General features: G+C 45.8%; 1 protein-coding gene across 4 annotated transcripts in view; it reads right to left on the reverse strand.

The window, feature by feature from the left end:
• Positions 1 to 13,240, reverse strand: part of VWF (von Willebrand factor) — a 227,162-nt gene that overhangs the window by 58,953 nt on the left and 154,969 nt on the right. For all 4 annotated transcript variants that reach the window (XR_009155943.1, XR_009155942.1, XM_058189660.1 and 1 more), the window contains exons 33-34: positions 8,448 to 8,491; positions 2,785 to 2,962 (exon numbers count right to left, since the gene is read on the reverse strand). Coding sequence is in view for 2 of the 4 variants with exons in the window: in XM_058189660.1 (XP_058045643.1) it covers positions 2,785 to 2,962; positions 8,448 to 8,491 (222 nt within the window). In the remaining 2 variants the exon portion in view is untranslated. The remainder of the gene's footprint in view (positions 1 to 2,784; positions 2,963 to 8,447; positions 8,492 to 13,240) is intronic.

Raw genomic sequence — 13,240 nt, forward strand, 5'->3', positions numbered from 1 at the left:
GAGAAACATTAAAATCAGCTTGCATTCCCTAAAATTTAGAAGTGAAATGCCCTATTTCATTTAACGTATATTTCACTTACCGTGCGGTATAAATTTTTTCACCAAGGGTTGAATGACATCTCAAATGCCCTCCTATCGTGTTTCCCTGAAAATAAGGCATCCCCTGATAATAAGCCCAATCGGGCTTTTGAGAGCATGCGCTAAAATAACCTCCCCTGAAAATAAGCCCTCCCCAAAAATATTTAACCACATGCGCAGCTGGTTCCCGCCATTTCCTCTGGTTAGGGTTAGGGAGACAGAACTGGAAATCAGGTAAGATGGCAAGAGGAGCCCCGTCTTGCTCCACGCGCCCCAAAATAATAAGACCTCTCTGAAAATAAGGCCAAGCGCTTATTTCAGGGATCAAAAAAATATAAGACAGGGTCTTATTTTCAGGGAAACACGGTACTACATCCTTCCTGTCAAGCACTCCTCTGAAGGCAAATTCAATTTAAATAAAATTTAAATGTCCAAATCCCCCCCTCCAAGAGTATTAAAACTTCCAACACAAACATTTGAAGTCACAATAAGGAAAATGACAACAGAAATGCAAATCTTGTCACAAAAATCCAACGGTGTTCACTTTTACGTGTATCCTCGACAGCTGGCAAAGGGGTTTCTATCCTCTTGAAAACAATTTATTCATGTGACTTTTTTCTCTTGTTTCTGTGTCAATGAATACAAAATCACATCCTTGGCAGTGAACCACTTGATGGTGAAGCCTGTGTGTCAAGTGCTGTTGCTCAGCGTGGCGGTTTTGTCACATAATTCTTCGCTTTCAAGAGCAGGAGAGCCCCACTCCATGTGATTGCCAGTAGGCACTCTATATTTGTCGCCTTGTGCTAATTCACAAGATCTGCATTTGCACATAAAGAGCAGAGCAGAAAAGTACAGTCTTGATCTTTTAACTGGAGAAATCCAGCTGCTGAAGCAGCTGGATTCCAGAACACTGTGGCGGATCCCAGGGCAAATACGTGGAAGACCATCAAGCTTTGGAAAGATTTATGGAATCCTGAGGTTTTGCCTGAGGTACCATATCCTGTCAGGCGTCTCTACATGGAGGACCAATTAAACAGATTTATTGCTATAGTCCAAGGGTGTCAAATTCCATTTCATTGAAGGCCGCATCAGGGTTGTGTTTGACCTCGGGGGCCCTGGGGGGGCATGGCAAGGGTTGAGTGTGGCCAGCTTGATGTCACTTGTGTTGGGGGGGCGCCTGTGGGAGCGCTCTGCTAGCAAAAACAGACTCCAGAGCGCCGTTTTCAGCTGCAACGGCCTCCTGCAACCCTCTCCCAGTGAAAATGGAGCTTGTGAGGGTTGCGCGCGGCCTTCCTGAGCTCCATTTTTGCTGGCAGAGGCACCGCGGGGCAGTCCTTTGCTGTTTCCAGAGCGGCCCTGAGGGCCAAATCTAAGCACCCCGTGGGCCAGACTCAGCCCTCAGGCCTTGAGTTTGACACCCCTGCTATAGTCTATGCACAAGAATCTTCTCAAGTAACAGTTAGCATCTGGTTAGAGTTAGATAAGGATTAATGGAATTCAAGGGAGGTTGGACTTAGCTTGCCTATGGCTACATAGGGATTCTTGGCTGATACCTCTTTTAACTCCACCTCTTCCCTACAGATTCTGGGTCAGTGATGTCTCCAAAGCATGCTAGGGGCTGTGACACATGTGCATTTTAAGTTCACAGATGCATTAGAACATTACGCAGCTGTGTGGGTTTGCAGTAAGTTTTAGATTCAAATAACCAAAAAAAAATGACATTATGAGGTTCTACGTTTAGTTGCCTCTTTCTAATAGAGCACAAACGTGCCTACCGTTCCTCTCCTGTTGTTTTCTTTCATTATATCCAATTAATATAGTTATTACATGCTTATGCTTATATATATATATGCTTATATATTATACAGTTACTTTCATGCTTATGCTTATAAATACTGTTATGACAAAATAAATAAATAAATAAATAAAAAATAAAATTAGATTCTTTCCTCTTCTTTCCTTCCCCCAAAGAATATTGGCAAGATTATTTAGGATCCTTCCTTCCTTCCTTCCTTCCTTCCTTCCTTCCTTCCTTCCTTCCTTCCTTCCTTCCTTCCTTCCTTCCTTCCTTTTTCCTTCTTTCCGTCCTTTCTCTTTCTTCCTTTCTTCCTTTCCTTCCTAGGATAGATATCTTCAATGTCCAGCTAGATGGTCATTTCCTGGATGATATTACCTGATATTACTGTTCAGGGCTGGGCTGTTGGGGGGTTCACAGGGATTCGGAAGAACCTCTAGCTAAGATTCTGTGCAGTTCAAAGAACCCCCAAATCCCACTCCTGGCTGGCCCCACCCCTCCCCTCCCAGGAATCCCCACATGGCCCGTTTTGAATGCAGGTAAGTGCAGGGCACACACAGAGGCTCAGGGAGGGCAAAAAATGGGCCTACCAGAAGTTTGGGAAATCCAGAAACAGGCTCATTTCTAGCCTCCAGAGGGCCTCCGGAGGCTGTTTTCGCCATCCCAGAGGCTCGAGGAAAGCCTCCAGAGCCCGGGGAGGGCAAAAATGCTGACCTCCCACCATGGTGTAAGAGGCCGTCTAGGCCACACCCACCATGTCCATGCCCACCCAGCGACCGGGCAGAGAAACTCCCTTGCTAAAATTTTTGAAGCCCACCCCTGATTCTGTTCTAATCAGCTGAAGCCCTTTCTCTGAATTGTTAATTCTCCCCTGCTGAGATTTTACAGGGGGGGAAAAAAAACCTACTCACAAGGACACACCCAACGACAGCCGCAGGTTTCCTCCACTTTGACAGCAGGGAAATTGTTGTGACATGTCGGCTTGGCCATCTTCTCACAAAGATGTCGGTGGCTTTTCAGTTCTGTGTGGCCACCTGGTAAGCAGGTCACACTGTAACACTGATCCAGCAAGTGCCACTTGTCACCAGGCTGCACAAAAGGACACACAAAAAATTAAAAATAGGATCCAAGGTTAAGGAAACCCTCAAGGTGCCCTCCTTCAGTGGTCTCTGTTCAATGGACACCAAACTGTGATTTATAAGCTAAAGCAGGGATGTCCAATCTTGGGAACTTGAAGATCTGTGGACTTCAACTCCCAGAATTCCTTAGCCAGTCATGTTGGCTAGGGAATTCTAGGAACTGAAGTCCAAAAAGTCTTACAGTCATCGAAGTTGGACAGCCCTGATCTGAACGTCCATGGGAGAAGACATTAACAAAGATAAAAGGTAACGGTTCCCTTCGCACGATATGTGCTAGTCGTTCCCGACTCTAGGGGGTGGTGCTCATCTCCGTTTCAAAGCCAAAGAGCCAGCGCTGTCCAAAGACATCTCCGTGGTCATGTGGCCGGCATGACTCAACGCCAAAGGTGCATGGAACGCTGTTCCCTTCCCACCAAAGGTGGTCCCTATTTTTCTACTTGCATTTTTTACGTGCTTTCAAACTGCTAGGTTGGCAGGAGCTGGGACAAGTCACGGGAGCTTACCCTGTTACGCGGCACTAGGGATTCGAACCGCTGAACTGCCGACCTTTCGATTGACAAGCTCAGCGTCTTAGCCCCTGAGCCACCGTGTCCCTCCAAAACCATTAACAAAAGACAGTAACAAAATCCAGCATATTTCCACCTGGAAAAGATTAATGGTGTAGAATTGCTTTCCTCAAAATTGGGTGCTTTCCTGATGTCAAGACTTTCATTCATAGCCAGTATGGTTATTGCTGAATGGTTGTTTTGGAGAAAACGCTTGAGAGACAGCAAGGAGACCAAATCAGTCACTCCTAAAGGAAATCAACCCCTGACTGTTCTTTGAAAGGACATATATGGAAGCTCGAATGGGTGATGTGGTAGCCTCAAGGTGGAGCTCTTGCCTCACAATCAGGAGGCTGTGAGTTCGATCCTAGGTAGAGGCAGATATTTCTCTGTCTGGGATAGACACTGAGAATATATCTGCTGAATAAAATTCCTCATCGGCGACAGGAAGGGCATCTGGCCAGTAAACACTCAGCTCCATACAGATGCCCAGACTCCACCTCGCAAGGGATTATGGGGTCATTAAAAGAGGAGGATGATACTGAACTTCAAATACTTTGGCTACCTAATGAGAAGAGAGGATTCCTGGGAAAAGGCTTGTATGTTGGGAAAGATGGAAGGCAAAAATTAGAAAGGGATGGTAATGAATGAGATGGTTGTTGAAACAATGACCATGAATTTTGGCAAACTCTGGGAAACAGTGGAGGCCAGGGGACTGGCGTGGTATGGTCCATGGCAGTGGTAAAATCTTCCACAGTTTGTCACCAGTTTGCTGCCCACGGATGCGCAGCGCATGCGCTTGGGTAAAGGAGGCTTAAGAAGGTAAGGGTAATAGCCGTGCCACATGATTTAGATTTGCTAGAAAGCAGGATTTCCTGCTTTGTAGAGAATATAAATCACACGGTACAGCTGTTTGTCGGAAATACCGGTTCAGATGAACCGATAGCTTATTTTACTACCGGTTTGCCTCAACTTGTGTGAACCAGTAGCATTTCACCCTGGTCCATGGAGCTGCAAAGAGGATTTAGAGACCGAACAAGAAAAAGGATCTTCATGCAGTCAAGTGCACAATAAAAAACCCCATGTTGCCCACCCAAACACACTGAAGAAAATTATAGCAGTGTATTTTTTTTTCCCCCCCAGTAATAAAAAGTGGCTCGGTTGCTCTTGGCTGAGATGGAAGAATTTATTTCCATGAATTCCTCAGCCCGACAGAAATAAAGGGATTAAAAAAAGGGTTTGCTCATGAGCTTGGCAGAAGGGTTTTCTGTGTTGCTTTCATTAGCTTGTGCTCTGTTTGTGAAATGCCAAACCGTTTTAAGATCTTTATAGGGGGAAAAAACAGGCAAATTTGTATCTGAAAAAGAATTGAGAAAACGTCTTGAACAAGGCAAGGGCTCCAGCAATCCAACAAAATCAACAGCAGCATTGATACAATGCAAGTCTTCCCCCTACAGGCTGAAAGTCGCAAACACAGTCATGGTGAATGTCTATGGAGATTCTCAGTCATCCAGGTCATGGTTGTTTGTTCCAGAGGTGCTTTTTCAAGAGGCAACTGGACTTTCTGGTTTTTTTTTTCTTTTGAAAACGTTTGGCTTCTCATCCAAGAAGCTTCTTCAGTGATAGGATATTGGGGGAATGGAAGGATTTATATTCCTTGAAGACAGCTGGTCATTTGCATCCTTTTAAGAGGGTCGTTGAAGCACTTGGAGGTTTTAATCTCTGTCCTCAGGATCACCTGAATGGCGCCCCAGTTCCTGTTGTCTGCCATTTTTCCTCTGGAAATCCATTCCTACTCCCACACCATTCAAAGGGTATTTATCCCAAATATGTATTTATTTTATTTATTTATTTAATTAATTTTTGTCATAACAATATACACAAGCATCACACAAAAAGATTATATAATATGTAAACATATATATGAGGAGAAACAAGGAAGTATAAGATATATAGATAGATAGATAGATAGATAGATAGATAGATAGATAGATAGATAGATAGATAGATATAGATATAGATATATAGATATATAGATATAGGGAAAGAAACAATAGGACAGGAACGGTAGGCACGTTTGTGCTCTTATGCACGCCCCTTAAAGTTCTCTTAGGAATGGGGTGAGGTCAACAGTGGATAGATTTTGGTTAAAGTTTTTGGGGTTATGAGAAGAGACCACAGAGTCGGGTAATGCATTCCAAGCACAGACGATTCTGTTACAGAAATCATATTTTCTGCAGTCCAAATTGGAGCGGTTGACATTAAGTTTAAATCTATTGGTAGCTCTTGTATTATTGTAATTGAAGCTGAAGTAGTCTTTAACAGGAAGGACATTACAATGGATGATTCTATGAGCTAAACCTAGGTCCTGTCGAAGGCGATGGAGTTCCAAGTTTTCTAGTTAGTTAATAGTACAGTTAAATTCTGTAGAGATTCTTTGAAATCCCCCCTTTGAATGGTGTGGGAGTAGGAATGGCTTTCCAGAGGAAAAATGGCAGACGACAGGAACCAGCAGCACCACTCAGGTGACCCTGAGGACACAGACAAACCTCCAAGTGGCCTCAATGACCCTCTAAAAGAATGCAACTGACCAGCTGTCTGCAAGGAATATAAATCCTTCCATTCCTGACTATCTTGTCAGAGCTGGAGAAGCTTCTTGGATGAGAAGCGGAACGTCTTCAAAGAAAAAAACCAGTGTAAGCGGAGATTTTTGCCATCTCTGCCAGATTTGATACTTTGAGTGTCCATTCTTCAATTGTAGGTAATTCTTCTTTCTTCCAATACTGAGCAGTCAAAAGTCTTGCGGCTGTTATTAAGTTCAAAATCAATTTAGTCTCTATAGCTGTACAGTCCATAATAATTCCTAGTAGAAAGAACTGCGGAGTAAACTTAATCTTCTTTTTCAAAATATTCTATACACTAGAAAAATATATTTTAGAATGGAAAATGTGGATTGATTATATTCAAAATAAGTATCAGATAAAAAAATATCGAATAGCATATGAGTAAATTTAGGAAATATTTTGTATTAGATATATTTTTGAAGGAGAGGGGAATTGAGAGTGTGACTAAGTGTGGTGTGACTAGAGATTATAATTTAGGAATTATTTTAGATTATGATTGTTAGTTTTGATACCCTGCATTTTGTTCTGGGAAGTCGGGGTGGGGGGTAAGGGGGAGGGGAATTGGGGGGGGGTTGGTAGAGATGGAGTGATGGTTAATGTACAGGGATTATTGAAGATGTATAAATATAATTAATGCAGGGTCGGGTCTGCCCAGTTACCATTTTAGAACGGTGGGGAGGGAGAAAAGAGAGAGTAGGAGGTAGGAAAGAGGAGAAGAGGAAGGAAGAGGGGTAGAAGAGGGAGAAGGAAGGTGTAGGGTGGAGGGAGGAGAGGATGTAGATAAGAGAAGGAGAGGAAGATCTGGAAAGTAGAAGAAGGTAGAAGAGGGAAGAGTGTTAAAAAGGGGGGTGGTGACTGGGCAAGCCCGACTAATTGTATATAACTGTACATTGGATGAATTATTTGATATGATTGTAAAAATAAAACTTTTTATTAAAAAAAAAACAACACCAGAAAGTCCAGTTGCCTCTTGAAAAAGCACCTTTGGGACAGTCATGGTGACCATCATCTCCAACTTCACCCTGAAGGAAAGGACTCAGGCAGGCTACCTCATAGGAACGCAAAATGGTGGAAGCATCTTCAGCCCCAGAAGATCTGCACCATGATTTCCCACCCAAACCAGTCCTCTCCAACTTTATGAATTGGCCATCTGTAACAGTTGATATCTGTTGTGACTTGTCCTCCCTCCTCTCCTCAGCCGGGCCACTCCCGTCTCCAACCTGGCCTGTGATCAGACTCGGAGTCTGATAATGAAGATGAATGGCCTGTCATGCCTCCAGCCCCCGGCCCTGGCCCCATGCTCGGAGAGGATTCCAGGAGTAAACAAACAAGCCCGATAAACCTCACTCATACGGCGTGTGTTCCTTTGGCTCAGCCGTCAGAGGAAGCAGCCACGGATTGGAATTATTCGGGCCTACTCCTTCTGACCCCTCCCTTTCCCAAACAGCAGAAGACAATTCAAAGTGGGAGGATCCTCGCTTCCGGAGATCTGAGAGGCGACGCCAGCAGAAGGAAGGAAGGGGCAGGCCTGGATAAATGCTGAGTCATGGAGCCACACCCCACAGCCTATATATCTATGGGACCGCCTGCTGCTACCAAATACCTCTCACCGACCCATGCGCTCTCACAGAGAGGGACTCCTCAGGGTGCCGTCGGCTAGGCAATGCTGTCTGGCGACACCCAGGGGAAGGGCCTTCTCTGTGGGGGCTCCCACCCTCTGGAATGAACTCCCCCCAGGACTTCGTCAACTTCCGGACCTCCGAACCTTCCGCCGCGAGCTTAAAACATATCTATTTGTCTGCGCAGGGCTGGATTAGGTTTTTTAAATTTTTTAAATTTAGATTTTAAATGGGTTTTTATATATATTGTTTTAATTATCAGGCTATATTTAATAAGTTTTTTAACGGACATTTTATCTTGTATTTATATGTATTTTATCTGCCTGTGAACCGCCCTGAGTCCCTAGGGAGATAGGGCGGTATACAAATTTGAATAAACTAAACTAAACTAAACTATATAAAGGACCTGCTTTTGGCATTCCAACCTTGAGTCAAGGAAAGTCTCATCTAGTTTGCTGATATCGGACTCTATCGCTGATGTCACAACTTGGACTCCTGCCTGCCCTGATAAACCTCGAAGGAAGTTGGCAAGCTGCAGAGGCTTTGTTGCCACGTTTGATGTGGACTTCCTTGACCCAGTCGTCGGAGGGGGAGGGGGGCACAACAATGTCTCTAAAACTCACAGAACGTGTGAATGACATACTTACTGCTCTGATATTCCCCTCTTCATCTATACACTCCTGAGCAGTTTCTGAAAAATAAGCCATCCAAAGACATTCATAAGACATCATCATAAAACGAGATAAAAATCACTCTGAAACAGAGAGGCAGGTAGTTCTTGACTCACGGCCACAATTGAGCCCAAAATTTATGCTGCTAAGCGAAACATGCATTAAGTGAATTTTGTCCCATTTTACGACCTTTCTTGATGCAGTTGCTAAGCGAATCAATGCAGTTGTTAAGTTAATAACATGGTTGCTGAGTGAATTTGGTTTTCCCGTTGACTTTGCTTGTCAGAAGGTCACAAAAGGGGATCACACAGGGGTGAAATTCAGCAGGTTCTGACAGGTTCTGGAGAACCGGTAGTGGAAATTTTCAGTAGTTCGGAGAACCGGCAAATACCACCTCTGGCTGGGCTCAGAGTGGGGTGGGAATGGGGATTTTGCAGTATCCTTCCCTTGGAGAGGGGTGGAAATGGAGATTTTGCAGTATCCTTCCCCTGGAGTTGGGAGGGAATGGAGATTTTGCAGTATCCTTCCCCTGCCACTCCCACCAATCCACGCCCACCAAGCCACACCCACCAAGCCACACCACGCCCACCAAGCCACACCCATGGAACCAGTAGTAAAAAAAATTGAATTCCACCACTGGGATCACATGACCCCAGGACACTGCAACCATCACAAATATGAGCCGGTTCCCAAAGCATTTGAATTTTGATCATATGATGCTGCAATGGTCGTGTGTGTGAAAAATGGTCATAAGTCACTTGGAGGTCTTCTAGTCCAACTCCCTATTCAGGCAGGAAACCCTATACCAGTGATGGCTAACCTTTTTGCCATCGCGTGCCAGGAGATGGGGGGAGACGGGGTCATGCATGTGCCCACATCCATTATTCTATGTGCCTCGACCCCACCCCTGAATATGTGCACGCGACCTCCCCCCCCCCCCGGCTCCTGGTACGCAATGGCCCAGTAGGCCCGTTTTTCTCTCTCCCTGGCTCCAGAGCCTCCCTATGAGTCTGGGGAGGACAAAAACAGCCTCCCCCCCCGGAGGCCCTCCGGAGGCCAGAAATGGCCCATTTACCAACTTTCAGTTGGACAGGAAGTGACGTCTTTTGCTGTCCCCAGCCTCCAGAGACTCCTAGAGAGGCATGTGCACCAGAGCTGAGCTTGCATGCCCACTGATATGGCTACGTGTGCCACCTGTGGCACGCATGCCATAGGTTCGCCATCACAGCCCTATACCATTTCAGACAAATGGTGGCTCAATCTTGTTGGAATTCATTGTTGGAATGTATTTTTATGCAACAACTATCATAGTATTCAGTACTGTGATATTCCCCATATCACAGTATGGCAGTGTTTACAAGTTTGGTATATACTCTATGTTCTTTTGTCCTAAGTAGAGTTTCCTGTTTCCTGTTACAGTTAAACAGATGAGCAGTAAAGCACATGGTGACTGTACTGTCTGTTTTCTCTGTGGTGCTATATATAAACAGAATTTCTAACAAATCTCTTCTTAAAAACCTCCAGTGCTGGAGCACGCACAACTTCTGGAAGCAAGCTGTTCCACTCGTTAAGTGTTCTAATTCTTAGGAAACTTCTTAAGAATTTCCACTTAGTTCTAGGTTGGTTGTTTCCTTGATTAGTTTCCATCCACAGTTTCTTGTTCTGCTTTGGAGAATAAGTTGACCCCCTCTTCCTTGTGGCAGCCCCTGCACTGCTGGGAAGATTTTTCTAACATTCCTGAAAGCTTACAGTGCTCTTTGGGTGATTTTTTTTAAAAAAAGTATATTCATATTCAGGGAGCTAGTATCTTATTTATGAGGATAATGTTTGCTTCCATTATAAAGAGGATGATTTTCCATCTCTGCAAATAATTATGATTACTAAGACTTAATGCAGTCCTTTAATGCCTTCATCATCTTTTAAGCCTGTGTTCAACATTCACATTGAACAATTAACTAATGAACTGAGAAATCCTATCCGGCTACCCACATCCTGGATCACAGTTTTTGATTCCTTTTAATAAGATTCCTTCTTCATCGTTTTCTACATGGGGGATAATTTTAAAGTGGGATATCCTGAAGTGCTAATCTGCTCAGAGACGTTGGCCGTCATCTCAAAGACGAAAACAGAACTTTCTTTTGAAACAGTGTAAGAAATAAAAGATGCAACATCTCTACTTAAAAAAACAACAACATCTGAATGGGAGCTTATAGAGAGTGTGAACTGATACGGGCAGAGGTGAGATTCACATACTGTTACTACCAATTTGCCCAGCACCAGAAATGTGAGTGTGCAACATCCGTGCATGCGTGCGGCATCACAAAACATGGCAATTTGCTCACATGTGCCATCCACACATGTGTGCGATGTCAAACAACACAGCAATATAGGAGACGATTGCACCCAGGCGGGTGGGAGGGAACGGGCCCACCCGCAGGTTACCACTACTGGTTCGGCTGAACCATTCCGAACCGAACCTGCCGAATGCCAACTCTGGATATGGGGCTTACCAGGGGTGAAATGTTCCTGGTTCGGATTGGATTGCGCTATCTGGTAGCGATGGGGGCGGGTAGTTCGGAGAACCGGTAGCAAAAATCCCTAACCCCCCACCACCACCACCGCCCATGCCTCGCTGTTCCTCTTCTCTGTCCCTGAAGCTCTCAGTGGTGATATAGGTGCAAACGGCTTTAAATGACTGCCACGGTGCTTCAAAGGGCCGCACTACAGCTGATAATAATAATAATAATAATAATAATAATATTTTAATTTGTATACCGCCCTTCTCCCGAAGGACTCAGGGACGTGAACAGCCAAAATAAAATACAAAAGAAACAATACATACAATACTAAAAAACAACCCTTAAAAAACTTATTCAAATGGCCAAATTTAAAATGTAATAAAATGCCCTATAAAATTGACAGAAATTTCAAACCCATAAAATCAAATTAAAAATTTTAAAAATCAAGCCAGTCCAGCAAGGCGGAATAAATAGGTTTTAAGTTCGCAGCGAAAGGTCCTAAGGTCAGGTAGTTGTCGGAGCCCGAGGGGAAGCTCGTTCCACAGGGTAGGAGCCCCCACAGAGAAGGCCCTCCCCCTGGGGGCCACCAGTCGACATTGTTTGGCTGACGGCACCTGAGGAGTCCCTCTCTGTGAGAACGCACCGGTCGTTGGGAGATAGAGGACGGCAGTAGAAGGTCCCGTAAGTATCCCGGTCCTAAGCCATGGAGCGCTTTAAAGGTAGTAACCAATACCTTGAAGCGCACCCGGAAGATGACAGGTAGCCAGTGCAGTCTGCGCAGGATAGGTGTTACATGGGTGCTTCGAACTGCTCCCTCAATAACCCGCGCAGCCGCATTCTGGACTAACTGGAGTCTCCGGGTGCTCTTCAAGGGGAGCCCCATGTAGAGAGCATTGCAATAGTCCAAGCGAGAAGTAACGAGAGCATGAGTGACCATGCATAGGGCATCCCGGTCCAGGAAGGGGCGCAACTGGCGAATCAGGCGAACCTGATAAAAAGCTCTCCTGGAGACGGTCGTCAAATGGTCTTCAAAGGACAACCGTCCATCCAGGAGCATGCCCAAGTTGCGCACCCTTTCCATCGGGGCCAATGACTCGCCCCCAACAGTCAGCCACATCTGCAGCTGACTGTACCGGGGTGCCGGCATCCACAGCCACTCCGTCTTGGAGGGATTAAGCTTGAGCCTGTTTCTCCCCATCCAGACCCGTACGGCTTCCAAACACCGGGACAGTACTTCGATAGCTTTGTTGGGGTGGCCTGGGGTGGAAAAGTACAGCTGTGTGTCATCAGCGTACAGTTGGTACCTCACCCCAAAACCACTGATGATCTCACCCAGCGGCTTCATATAGATGTTGAACAGGAGGGGCAAGAGAATCGATCCCTGCGGCACCCCACACATGAGGCACCTCGGGGTCGATCTCTGCCCCCCTGTCAACACCGTCTGCATCCGGTCAGAGAGGTAGGAGGAGAACCACCGATAAATGGTGCCCCCCACTCCCAAACCCTCCAACCGGCGCAGCAGGATACCATGGTCGATGGTATTGAAAGCCGCTGAGAGGTCTAATAGGACCAGGGCAGAGGAGTAACCCTTATCCCTGGCCCTCCAGAAATCATCCACCAACACGACCAAAGCCGTCTCAGTACTGTATCCAGGCCGGAAGCCGGACTGGAATGGGTCTAGATAGACAGTTTCATCCAGGTACTGGGGTAATTGACGTGCCACCGCACTCTCTACAACCTTCGCCGTAAAACGAAGGTTGGAGACTGGACGGTAATTTCCTAAAACAGCTGGGTCCAGGGAAGGCTTCTTGAGAAGAGGTCTCACCACCGCCTCTTTCAAGGCAGCGGGAAAGACCCCCTCCCGCAAAGAAGCATTTGTAATTCCCCGGAGCCAGCCTCGTGTCACCTCCTGCGTGGCCAGCACCAACCAGGAGGGGCACGGGTCCAGTAAACATGTGGTGGCATTCAACCTTCCCAGCAACCTGTCCATGTCCTCGGGAGTCACAGGGTCAAAACTATCCCAAACAGTCTCAACAAGACGGGTCTCGAAACTCTCGCCTGGATCTACCCAATTTTGATCCAATCCATCCCGAAGCTGAACGATTTTATCGTATAGATAACCGTTAAACTCCTCGGCACGCCCTTGTAATGGGTCCTCCCGCCCCTCCTGTTGAAGGAGAGAGTGGGTCACCCGAAACAGGGTGGCCGGGCAGTTATCTGCCAATGCAATGAGGGAGGAAATGTAAGAAC

The sequence above is a fragment of the Ahaetulla prasina genome, chromosome 7 (genome assembly GCF_028640845.1).
Source record: "Ahaetulla prasina isolate Xishuangbanna chromosome 7, ASM2864084v1, whole genome shotgun sequence".
Lineage (NCBI taxonomy): Eukaryota > Metazoa > Chordata > Lepidosauria > Squamata > Colubridae > Ahaetulla > Ahaetulla prasina.